A 13,206-nucleotide genomic window follows, 5' to 3' on the forward strand; every position below is an offset into this window, starting at 1 on the left:
ACCCTGACACTTCCCTGCATCGCCCTTCTCCCGGTCCAGGCAGATCTCCCACTGAGGTTCTGGCTCCCTCTGTTCCCATCTCCTCCATGCCCTTACTCCAGAAATGTTCTCTTTCTCATCTGTCTTTATACTTTACTCTCTCCCCCTGCTTACGGCTCCTTTCCCTCATTCTCTCCTTTACCTACTGAAATCTGACCTCAGTATTCACCAAAATTGCTCTTTCCTTGAACAGTGGAGACCACTTAATCGCAAACTTAGGGGACTATTATCCCTCTCTACCTTAATGGAAACATCACTGCGGTAGATATGGACTCCTACCTCGAAGTCTACTCCCTTAGATTCTGAGACACCAATGTCTTCTAGTTTTCCTTGTATCTCTATTATATGCAAATAAACATATATAATTTTATCACATCAGTAACCCACATTCATTGTAAAAATATTTAATATACATAAGGAAATAAGCGCACACAGAAATAAATGCTATTAATATTTTGCCTTAAGTCCTTCCATGCTATTTTATTGGATGGATGGATGGGTGGGTGGATGGATGGATGGATGGATGGGTGGCTGGATGGATGGACAGATAGATGGAAAGATATAATTTTACAGAAACTATAGCAATGGAATCAAAATAAACTTCCATAAAGTTCTCTCCATGTCAAACTATGAATTCTAAATCTATGCTTTTATCCTGACCTCTCTGCTGAGCTTCAAACTCTTCCAGCTTTTATCCCTGCTAAACATCGTCAACTTGATTCCCCTCGAAGTTAAGATCTAATTTCTCCCAGGAGCCACTTCCTGTCATCCTTCTCTTCTCCTTCTGCTCACATAAAGCTCCCTGTCCTGCAAATTTTATCTCCAAAATGTTCCTCACAATTCCCTGGACATACTGTAATACCCTCCCCTCTGTCCGTCCTCAGAACTATCCCTCACATGGCTACAGGCTGATTTCTCTAAAATCCCAAAGCAAGCATGTCACCCCCTTGGCTTAAGCCCTTCAGTGGGTCCCCATTCTCTACAATTTAAAGGCTGAACTCGTTGGCATGGAGAACAAGACCTTCCAGGACCTCCCACTTCCTCTTTCTTCAGCCTCATCTTGCCCCCTTTCCCTCTTTCTGCTCTAGTCATTGTGAATTTCTTGCTGTTCTAAACATATTCCATTCTGTTTCCTGCCTCTTTCCTCATATGATTTTATTTTCTTGGAAAGCCCTTCCCTGCCTTCTGAAGCAGACTAATTTTCTACTCATTCTTCAAAGCTCGCCTCAGTCATCACTTCCTCCAGGAAGCCTACCTAGATTTAATCCCTCCCAAGTCAGCTAAGTCTCCCTCCTCTGGGTTTTCACACCTCCTGTGCCCTCTTCTACAGCACGTGCTACATGGTAATGAAATGCTGCATTGCTAGATCTCTCCCCCTTATCGAACTGTACATTCTTCGGAACGAACGTTTACCTTCATATCTTTGTACACACCTGGCACAGAGGAGGCACTCGGTAAATTTGTTGAGATTAAAAACGCATGAACACGCTGTCATTTCTCTCACATTTAAAAACAAATCCAAGCTTCCTTAGATGTCACACCCTCCTCCACCTACCACTTTGATTCACAGCTCCCCTTTAAAGAAACATTCCTACAAAGAGTTATCTGTGCTTACTTTCTCTGCTTTCTCTTCTACCATTCTCTCCAGCCTTTCCTCCCCTTTCCCTCCACAGAAACAGCTCTCATCAGGGTTGCCAAACCCAGGGGGCAACTCTTGGACCTCCTATTGTTTGATCTCAGAGGCACTTGACACAGTCGGTCTCTGCCTCTTTCCTGAACACTCTCCACATCCCTTGGTTCCCATCCTAACTCATCCCCTGTTCCTGCTCAGTTGCCTTTGTTGTCAACTTCCAGACCCCTGGATGTTGCACTGTTTAGGGCTCAGCCCTTGGTCCACCGCTCCAACCACTCGCACTTCCTTGGTGATCTCATCCAGCTTCATGGATTCATGTAGCTCCGTCCTCATGACCCCACATTAACATCTGCAGCCTGGCCCTGTTCCTGACTGATTGGTCAAACTGCCCACTCAACAGCTCCACCTGGATATTTAGTAAGCATCACAAACTTAATAGGCCTAAAAGAGAACTCTCAAGTTTCTCTTCCAAACCTTCTCTTCTCGTGTTTCCCATCTCCTTAAATGGTACCACCATCCACACAATTGCTCTGGCCCAAGACCACGGACTGTCTTTGATGCCTTTTTCTCACGTCTCCCATCCAATCCATCAGCAAATCCTCTTGGCTCTGTCATGAAGATACATCCCGAATCTGAGCTCATCACCTCCACCCCCACTACCCCAGTGTCATCTGCTATCACCTCCCACCTGGGTTACTGTAGGAGCCTCTGAACTCCTGCAGTGTCTCCTGGGAGTGTCTGCTCCCACGCTTGCCAGCCTCCCCTCTCTCCCTGCGGCATCCAGAGTGATCATTCCCAACATCAATCAGTTCATCCCATCAGCCCTCCAGGGGACCTCCAGTGGATTCCCATCACACTCAGAATACAATCCACACTCTTTCCCATGTCTGCCAAGCCCTGCATGACCTGTCTCCTGGGGAGTGTCTCCAAACTCATGTTCTCCCATCTTCTCGTTCTCTCTCCGGTGTCCAGCCCTTTTGCCCTCTTTATTGTTATTCAAGCAAACCATATATGATCCCACCTCTGGCATTGCTGTTCCCCCAGCTTGCAACGCTCCTTCTCCTGGAAGCTCACTCCTTTTCTTAATTCAGATCAGACATCATCCCCTCAGAAAGGATAACATAATCTGGTACATTTGGGAGGCATTATTCTCCCCTCCCATCCTTTTCCCAAGAGAGACCTAGAGCCCAAGTTCTAGGCGGGAGTCTGAAATGAGGTTTGGTGGAGTCGGAAAGCACACTTAGAAACTAAGGGAGTGGGCTTCCCTGGTGGCGCAGTGGTTGAGAGTCCGCCTGCCGATGCAGGGGACATGGGTTCGTGCCCCGGTCCGGGAAGATCCCACGTGCCGCAGAGCGGCTGGGCCTGTGAGCCATGGCTGCTGAGCCTGCGCGTCCAGAGCCTGTGCTCCTCAACGGGAGAGGCCACAACAGTGAGAGGCCCGCGTACTGCAAAAAAAAAAAAAAAGAAGAAATTAAGGGAGTGATGAAAACTGCTCAGATGTGTGCAGAGTGGAGCACAAAGCCTGGAGGTTGTGACCTTCACTGCGTTCGAGAGCCCAGGAGAGGCAGACGGTGCCCATGTGTCAGAAAGGAGACCATGGCCACCTGTTAGGATATCCTGCTCCTGAAGAGGATGGTTTTGCCCCAGCCCCAGCAGGGGACATTTGGCAATGTCTGGAGACAGTTTTGGTGATCGCAACTTTGGGGGGATGGGTGGTACTGACGTCTGGTGGGCAGAGGCCAGGGTGGGTGTGTGAAACACCCTGCAGGGCACAGGACAGCAAATGCCAACTGTGCTACAGTTGAGGAACCGGCTCTGTTCTTCGGAGGACCGCAAAGACATCTTAAAGGACCTTAACCCCTGCAAGTCCTGGCCCATTGCCAGGGAAGTAGCGATGGGGGAAGAGCCGGAAATGAGCAGGGATGGAAAACATGACTGCTGCAGAGAAAACCTTCTAGAACTCAGCTGTCAGTCTGCAGGAGGTAGGCCGTGCACAGGTGGGCGCAGTCCCAGAGTCATAGCTTGGGAGACAGGCCATTGTGACGGTGGTCTGGGGGCATTCAGGCCCGGGGGCAGTTTTAGCAGCCCTCTGGCTTCACTCAGTGACCAAGAAAATGTTTTTGAGCCTCTGGTATTTGCCATTGCAGTGCTGGTTCTGAAGGTGTTTGTGCTCCGGAAGATACCATGGTGTTTGGAAGAAGCCATCAAGGTCTGTTGACTCTGTGCCGGGTTTTGAGCAGACCTCAGTGTCCCGCCAGCTGTTCTTGTGTCTGCCTCAGCCCCCCGTTCCCTCACCAAAGGCAGCAGAGCCAAGCACATTGTCACCAAGTGTCCAGCTCTTTACAGCTCCCTAATACACTGTCTGATGCCCTTTCCAGGCAGGAAGGCCCAGAGATGGGACCAGCTTTGGGTTCCTCAAGGCTGAAGCTGGTACAGGGAGTATCTCTGATGCTTAGCGGTGATGCATGAAAAGATGCAGAAGCGAAGAATCATACAGAGAGAGATGGATGGCTTACAGGTCAAGAAGAGCCTGAGACGGTCGCCGGAACGAAAAGACACCGTGAGACAATTATCAGGGGCACAAGTTTTATGCCAGGGGATCAAACTACCAGAAAGACCACAACAGAACCTTTCAGACTGGAGATGTTGCCTGGGCACTGCAATGAGGGTGTTATCCCATTTTTATATCCCTTTCATATAAAGGAATTAACTAGAAGCCTTTTTAAAGGGTTTTGTTGCACTATCTAAAATGTCTTTCCTGGTAATGAGGTCTTTTTCTTTTTTTAATGTTATTGAAGTATAGTTGACTTACAATGCTGTGTAATTAGGTCTTTTATTTTCTTCACTTGGCAAACCATCCTGCTTCCCCTTCCATAAATCTGACGTGTGGACAAGAAATCCCTCTCGCAAACTTCCTGGCTAAATTTTTTGCCATTACGCAAACTGCTTTTGTTTAAAGAATCAGTTGAAAAGTACACCGTGAAGTCATTACATCCTACCTGCTGCTAAAACATGTTCCTACACAAAGTTTCATTAGAGAGATGGAAGAGGGAGAGAGAAAGGGAGAGAGAGACCTGCTAGTTCAGCTTCTGGGTGTGAAACATTCATCACATTCGCCCATACATTGACTCCATGACCTCAAGTCTTCTCTGCAGTTTGGTCTTTCTGCCCATCTTTCGGATCAGAGACCTACTCTAAATATTGGAAATGTGAACAATTAATCTCATCGAACAAGCTTCAAATGATGTTTCAGGAATTTTCAGTAGGTTTGTACAGTTTATCCACTGGAATCAAACCAAATGATAACTTTCGATTTAATTCAATTCAGCAAATCTGGACTGTGCCCTCGCCCGTAGCCAGGCACTGCGATACAGGAGTGCTGTCTGTAAGCAAAGCAGAAGTCTGCAGTTCTGTAACAGCAGGAAAGTGCAGGCTAGTCCACTGGTCAAGTCCACATTCTCATCCTTTTATTTTTTTTTTTTTGCGGTACGCGGGTTTCACTGTTATGGCCTCTCCCATTGCGGAGCACAGGCTCTGGACGCACAGGCTCAGCGGCCATGGCTCACGGGCCCAGCCGCTCCGCGGCATGTGGGATCTTCCCAGACTGGGGCACGAACCCGCGTCCCCTGCATCGGCAGGCGGACTCTCAACCACTGCGCCACCAAGGAAGCCCCACATTCTCATCCTTTGATCAGGCCTGGATGTGTAGCCCTAGGATCCTCAGCCTGGAAAAGGGATCAGGCATGCCAGTCTCTGGATAAACATCCAGGTAAACTGACTGCCACTAGTCCCTGGGCAAAGCCTTTCAGCATCTTAGCAGTTGCCCTGTAGAGTAGGTACCATTATGATCCCATTGTGCAGATGAGTAAACTGAAGCCCAGGGATGGTAAGCAGCTTGCCCAAAGTCACACAGGTCAGGAGAGTTAAACCGAAGCAGCCTGACATCAGAGCTTGCAACGTGGTCCTCTCCACTATACTGCTTTTCTTGGATTATTGGCAAACAACCCAAAGAGTAATGAATCAACAAACAGTAACCCTCTCAAGGGGAGAGTCAAGTCTTTGCTGGGCCTTTTAAACCAGGTGGGAAGATGTGCTGGAAATATGTGAAACTCCGTTGCCTTTGAACGCTCACTGCGATGTGCAAAACCGAGATGGAAGTGAGATAAACCTTTGCCAGTAACATTGGTTGCTTTCAGCTTTCCTGCCGTGATGTCCCTCAGCATTGTTAGGAAAGCTCAGAGTGGCTGCAGTTGCTTTTATCCGAGGCAACTCAAGTTAATCTCCCGGATGTCTGCTGAGGTGTTGATGAGGATGCTTGAAGAGGGACATCTGCCCATTTCAGAGGTTCTCCCATGGTCCCAGAGTTGACTGGCTGTATGCTGTCCCCCTCCAATACCTGTGAGCAGATGCGTAAAGATGAAAACCACTTAGGTTTCCTTCAGCGTGGGGAGGGCCAAACCAAGCATAGAACATTCAGAAAATGAAATACTTTGGAGTCTATTAAAATTAGATGATGAGGGCTTCCCCGGGGGCGCAGTGGTTGAGAGTCCGCCTGCCGATGCAGGGGACGCGGGTTCGTGCCCCGGTCCGGGAAGATCCCACATGCCGCGGAGCGGCTGGGCCCGTGAGCCATGGCCGCTGAGCCTGCGCGTCCGGAGCCTGTGCTCCGCAACGGGAGAGGCCACAACAGTGAGAGGCCCGCGTACCGCAAAATAAAATAAAATAAAAAAGTAAACTGTTTTTCTTTTGTTTTGCTTAAATTATCTGGATAGTTTCTCCAGTGATCCATCCATAGGCTGAAGAAAAGGACTTTCTTTCCGTCTCCTAATTCCTACACATTTCCAACCAATGCTGGCAACAAGCACAATCAGTTTCCCAGCAAGCAGTTGTTCAAGCTGGGTGAATAGTTAAAGGAGATGTACAAGCACTGGAAGATGTTTTCTCGTGAGATTGTCAGGGCAATTCATCAACTGGGAAAGGCTTTCCATTCCCGTCTCTGCCTTTTAAGCTGTTGTTTGGATTTGAATTGTGCAGTCCCTGTATTATGTGCTCTGTACTAACACATCCCAGACCATAGTTCATCTCTCTGGAATATATTTTACTGTATGTACTGGACTGGCTATGAGCCATCCTGTCTGTGTTTATATAAAGCCAAACCACATTATCATGGCTTGCTCGCACAGCTATGAGAAAATATCAAGGGCCTACGAGTTGCCCACGTCAGCCTGTGAAACCAATATGATTTTGTCTTTAGAAATTCCATCTTATGCCTGACCCCATTCAAAGCAAATAAACAGTTCTCAGTGGGTGGTCTGCATTGCAGTCCCATGTGCTGAAAACAACCCCATCTGCCACCCTCCATCTGATCCCAGCCCCTGGTGGAGAGAGAGGCAAGCCACGCTGATCCTAGCTTCAAAGTGCTGAGCCGGACACCAGACTCCGAGATCTTTTCCCCAGACCCTGCTTTCCTGACCGCTCAGGATTGGTGCAGGGTGGACATCCAAGCTGAGTTGGGACAATCACGGAATCATGCTGGAAATTTGGACCTAGGTCCGTGAAAGTCAAGTTGGTCTCTCTAGGGGCTTGAACTCCAGGCTGAGAGACATGAGCCGTGTTGGCAGTGAGAGAGAAGAAAGGAGCAGATGTGCACAGAGAAGAGCTAAGGGGAGACACTGGATGAGGGAGGGTGAAGTCACCCCAGTACCTGACGCTCAACTGCATTCCTGACCCTGCCTTTCTTGAGACACTGCCAGGACCTTATAATGAATTCCCTCTTTGGCTTAAACTCGTGGAAGGTTACTTGAATCAAAATATTCCTAATGAGCACAAGGAGGTATTGGAAGCCAACATAAAATAATAATAGTTATCACCTGAAGGGTGCCGTTTTCCAGAAGAAGAAATGAAGCATAGGTGGTTAAGTCCCGGCACGAGGTCACACACCAGGCAGCCTGGCCCCTGGACCAGAGGGTTAACCTCACTACTGTCCAGCTTCTCAAAATGGACACAAAGGAAAAGGCTTGGTCGGGCTTTTGGCAGACATGGGTCAGTTTCCCCAGTGTACCACTTGCCTGGGGATAATTATTGACCCTAGACTTCTTGTGAAATGAAGAGAGCCATAGTCATAAAATAGAGCAGCAAGGATCAACGAGATAACATCATATGTGTTGGCCCAATCGGCATTCCATAAACGTTATTTCTAATCTGTTTCCCATTTTTCACTTGTAATGAATTACAGTGACTAGAACTGATGGAACAGTGTGAAGGGTGGTGGTAACCAGCACCCTGTATTTTCATTGTCAGATATGATGCAGAGATGAATGTTCTTCATTATGTAAGGAAGTATTCTTCTATTCCTTGTTTACTACAAAGATTTTTTTTCTTCAGAAATGGACAGTGGATTTTTTTTTTCTTGGTCCCCTTTTACCCCATTTTTAAAAATTTTTATTTTATATTGGAGTACAGTTGACTTACAATGTTGTGTTACTGTCAGATATACAGCAAAGTGATTCAGATATATATATATATATATATATAAACACACATACATATATATATAAAATCTTTTTCAAATTCTTTTCCTATATAGGTTATTACAGGGTACTGAGTAGAGTTCTCTGGGCTATACTGTAGGACCTTGTTGATTATCTATTTTATATGTACTAGTGTGTATATGTTAATCCCAACCTCGTAATTTATCCCTCCCCCACCACCTTTCCCCTTTGGTAACCATAAGTTTGTTTTCTAAGTCTGTGAGTCTATTTATGTTTTGTAAATAAGTTCATTTGTGTCATTTTTTTAGATTTCACATATAAGTGATATCATAGATGGTGAATATTTTCAACTAACTTTTCAGCTTCTAACCAAAAAAAAAGAAAAGCCATATGATTTTTGTCTCTTGACATCGTTATTAATTTTAATAATAGAATGCCTAATAGTAAATTGTCCTTAGTTTCCTAAAATCAAACATCCTTAATCATCTGGCATTATTCAGGGAATGGACTGGTACTTTCTCTTGTGTTTTATTTATGATGTTTTTAATGTATAAGTGAGATGTCTTTAGTTTCCTTTCCTTTTTTCCAGATTCCATTTTGTGGTTATGGTAGCTCATAATGATGAAGTAAGAATTTTTCTACCCTTTTCTGGTTTCTGGAGCTATTTAAATAGTAGGGGTGTTTTCTGTCCATGTATGGACTGTCCCAGCATCAATTCTGAACATAGTTCTTTTTCCTCAAAGTTTTCTAGTTTATACTATGGTCATTTGTTTATTTAAGTTCTTCTTCTTGAATAGATTTGAAGGATGTGTATTTTGCTGGAGAATTTACAATTTATTGAGATAGTCCCTTTTTTAACATTGAGCTGAAAATAGTATTCTCATGTAATATTTTTATCTATTCCATTTCTGCAGACACTACTGCCTGCTGAGATTACCATTTCTCTTTACTAGGCCTTTCAGGGCTACCTCTAAGTGAGGGAGGTTCTTGGCAGGCACCTCTGTGTTGACGTTTGCTCTCTTCCCACTGTGGGTGGTCTTGCCGTCTCCACCACATGGCCATAGCCCCTCATCATGTTAGGAGCATCAGTTGTGATGCCTCAGAGTCCATTAGCGTGGGTAAGCCTGCATGGAGTACGCAGGATTGTGGCCGCCATGTTGGGGACCCGTTGGTTATTGGGGTATCAGGAAAGAGCACTGGGGGAATGCAGCACCGATGGTGTACCCCGGCCTCAAGGACTGTAAGATGTTCAGCTGTTCCATGAGCCTCCCCGTCCACGGTGCCCCTTTAGCACCTTTACTAACGTTCTACTCGCCTCTGGTCTCCCCGGAGTCAATAATATTTACATGTTATTTCACGCAAAAAGAATCGACTCCTTCCAAAGTGGCAATTTGAAGTCAGGCTTATGATTACGCTTATTACAGGATCTGATAATCTATTCATTTAAACCATTCTTATAGCAGTTACAGAGTACAAAGTCTTTTGAGTCATGAAAGGTCATGGCTTAGTTGGAAATTCCAACTGGGAGGATCTGAGAAAAGTCACAGCTAAGTCTATGCTTAGGTGAAAATCTAGTTAGATAGGAAGAGACAGGAGAGACCCCAATCATGGAGGTAGGCACCAGGGATGGGCAGAACACAGGGTGAGGGAACCAGCATGCTAGACCAGGCAGACGGGAAGCTGGTTTAGGAGCAGGACAACGATGGGGCCAAGCCCTCGGGAGCCGTGGCATGCAGCTAGGCAGATCACCAGCAAAACTGCCTGGAAGCAGTTTACCCCAACAAGGTTTTAAATCAGTGAAGGCGCTTACATCTGGAGGTGACCAGGTCTATGTGATCAGTTCCTCCCAGCAGAGACCTTGTTCTTCATGTGTGATGACGTAGGCTCCACTTACCGATTACCACAGTGGGATTCCACGTACTTCTCCCCACTGACCGTGAGCACGACCGCCCTATGTGATTCATACTCAAGTCCCCCACCTCCCAGCATAGGGTCAGGCACACATTAGACCTTCAGGTGGTATCTTTGGAATGCCCGAATAGGTGAGGATGCATGGTCCAGAAAACTTTCCATATCCTTAGATTCAGATCCTCAGGTTCATTGCTGACCGTTTGCACTATTTACAATAGCCAGGACATGGAAGCAACCTAAGTGTCCATCGACAGATGAATGGATAAAGAAGATGTGGCACATAGATACAATGGAATATTACTCAGCCATAAAGAGAAACGAAATTGAGTTATTTGTAGTGAGGTGGATGGACCTAGAGTCTGTCACACAGAGTGAAGTCAGAAAAACAAATACCGTATGCTAACACATATATATGGAATCTAAAAAAAAAAGTTCTGAAGAACCCAGGGGCAGGACAGGAATAAAGACGCAGATGTAGAGAATGGACTTGAGGACACGGGGAGGGGGAAGGGTAAGCTGGGACAAAGTGAGAGAGTCATGGACATATATACACTACCAAACGTAAAATAGATAGCTAGTGGGAAGCAGCCGCATAGCACAGGGAGCTCAGCTTGTGCTTTGTGACCACCTAGAGGGGTGGGATAGGGAGGGTGGGAGGGAGACACAAGAGGGAGGGGATATGGGGATATATGTATACATATAGCTGATTCAGTTTGTTATACAGCAGCAACTAACACAACACTGTAAAGCAATTATACTCCAATAAAGATGTTAAAAAAAAATGTGTCCAAAGAAAAAAAATAAATAATTTTTTTAAAATGCTGACTGTTTGTCTAGGGTCCCAGAATTCCCCTCCACCAGCTCTTTTCATCACTTAGGTCCTTATACTCTCAGGTCTGAGAAAAGGATTCCAGCAAAATGATTCTATTTGGGTACTTGGGGGAGAGGAGGGTTCCTTAGTACATACCTAGTTCATAGGCATTGTTTATGGTAAAGAATAAGAAGAATGGATGCCTCCATTGTGTCATCAATTGGCAAACTTTTCAAGCAGCTTAAAAGATGAGTACTATGAAGAAACATAGCAGATAACAGTACAAATGAAAATATTTAACAGTGTAATTTCCCAGCTGCCCTTCAGTTGCTCTGCCTTGTCTGTGTTCCAGGTTCAGGTTTAGTGGTCGAATCCTAGGCCTGGCTCTGATCCATCAGTACCTTCTGGACGCTTTCTTCACAAGGCCCTTCTATAAGGCACTCCTGAGACTGTAAGTGTCCACCCGGCCCTGCCTGTGGGACCAGAGGCACTGGCCTCTCTGACCCTTTTGTCCCTGTTTTTCCCCTAATCATTCCTGTTAGGTTTATGGTGATTTACTTTTCTGAGTGCTTAGATATCACATAAACCTTTTAGTCCAATAAAAATGCGTTTGGAGATTTTATGTAAGCATAAGAGAACATCATATAACAGATATAAATCAGTTTATATAAATATAGCAACATTACAAGCATCACATGAAACTACTAAGTAGAATTGATCTGTCCTTGTATGTAAGTCATTATGCTGTGCACCTTAAACTTATACAGTGCCGTATGTCAATTATATCTCAATAAAACTGGAAGAAGAAAAAGAAAAAAAAAGAATTGATCTGTCTATAATTTAGTTGTTTTCAAATGATACTCTTCTCCAACGGCCATGGAGAGCCCCTGAGTCAGTAATCATTTTGTGTTTATTATTGTAAACATTTTAAAATTTCCTTTTCCAATAAAAAACTACTGAATGAACTAAAAAGGTTCATCAGTATATTCAAAAGTATCCAATTGTTAGAATATGTCTGTGTCACTTTAGCCAGGAGTGACATAACCACATTTTGGCATGAGGTCTGGGCAGCTGTCTATTGAAACAATCCGTTTACCTTTCTCCCTTTGAATACACCCAGGCCCTGTGATTTGAGTGACCTGGAATATCTGGATGAGGAATTCCACCAGAGCTTGCAATGGATGAAAGACAACAACATCACAGACATCCTCGACCTCACATTCACGGTTAATGAAGAAGTTTTTGGCCAGGTTTGTGAGATGTGGGTCTTGGAAAAGACATTTTGGTTTTTACTGTGGAAAATGCACATACCATGAAATTTACCATCTTGACCATGTTGAAGGGTACAGTCCATTCAGTGTGGTGGAGCAGATTCACAGTGTTGTGCGGCCATCTCCAGAACTCCTTCATCTTGGAAAACTGAAGCTGTACCCATTAGACAATAGCTCCCCATTTCTCCCTCTCCCCGGTCCCTGGCAACCATTCTACTTTTTCTTTCTCTGAATTTAGCTACTCTGAGTACCTCATATAAGTGGAATCGTACAGTGTTTGTCTTTTCGCGACCAGTTTATTTCACTCGGCGTAATATCTTCAAGGTTCATCCACGTTATAGCATGTGACAGGATTGCCTCCTTTATTAGGGCTGAATAACATTCCATAGTATGTAAATACCATATTTTGTTTAGCCATTCATATGTTGATGAATGAAGCTTAAGTGAAGCTTAGGTGGCTTCTACCTTTTGGGTATTGTGGATAATGCTGGTATCAACACAGGTGTACAAATATCTGTTCAAGTCCCTGCTTTCAGTTCTTTTGGATATATATACCCAGAAGAGGGATTGCAGGATCACGTAGTAATGGGATTTTGTATTTAAAAACAAGGACTGTCATTCATTTAAGATATAATTCTTTGAGGACTATTCCCTTTATTAAAGGTACCCATGTCTTCTTTTTCTTGTTTTGACATGGATCTAGTTTATAGAGTTTTTTGAAAATCACATGTGATAATGGATCAGAAAGCATTTTTGTAAAGTGTGCAATACATCTGTAACGTATTTCTCTTATCTGTGCAACTACAATAATACTTCTTTTATCACTAGCGTCCAGATATTTACTTCTCCAAAATGCATATACTTCAGTACTATTTAATAAGATAAGCTCTCCATTTCTTTTTCTACCCGTGTTTATATAACATTGAATTTTCTGGGTTACAGTTTTATCAGACCAACCACAGCCTGAGCAGATTTAGCAGTTAAGGTTTTGAGAATATCATTTACGAGAGGTTCCATGACGTGTGTAATTTGTAATGGGATGTTGTGAGA

At 44.7% G+C, this 13,206-nt stretch overlaps 1 protein-coding gene across 1 annotated transcript in view; it reads left to right on the forward strand.

The window, feature by feature from the left end:
• The window catches only part of HECW1 (HECT, C2 and WW domain containing E3 ubiquitin protein ligase 1), a 253,789-nt gene that overhangs the window by 219,273 nt on the left and 21,310 nt on the right, over positions 1-13,206 (forward strand). Inside the window, exons 22-23 of the mRNA XM_060156217.1 lie at positions 11,238-11,336; positions 12,006-12,135. Coding sequence (XP_060012200.1) covers positions 11,238-11,336; positions 12,006-12,135 — 229 coding nt within the window. The remainder of the gene's footprint in view (positions 1-11,237; positions 11,337-12,005; positions 12,136-13,206) is intronic.

Source organism: Lagenorhynchus albirostris, chromosome 8 (assembly GCF_949774975.1).
Source record: "Lagenorhynchus albirostris chromosome 8, mLagAlb1.1, whole genome shotgun sequence".
Taxonomy (NCBI): Eukaryota; Metazoa; Chordata; class Mammalia; order Artiodactyla; family Delphinidae; genus Lagenorhynchus; species Lagenorhynchus albirostris.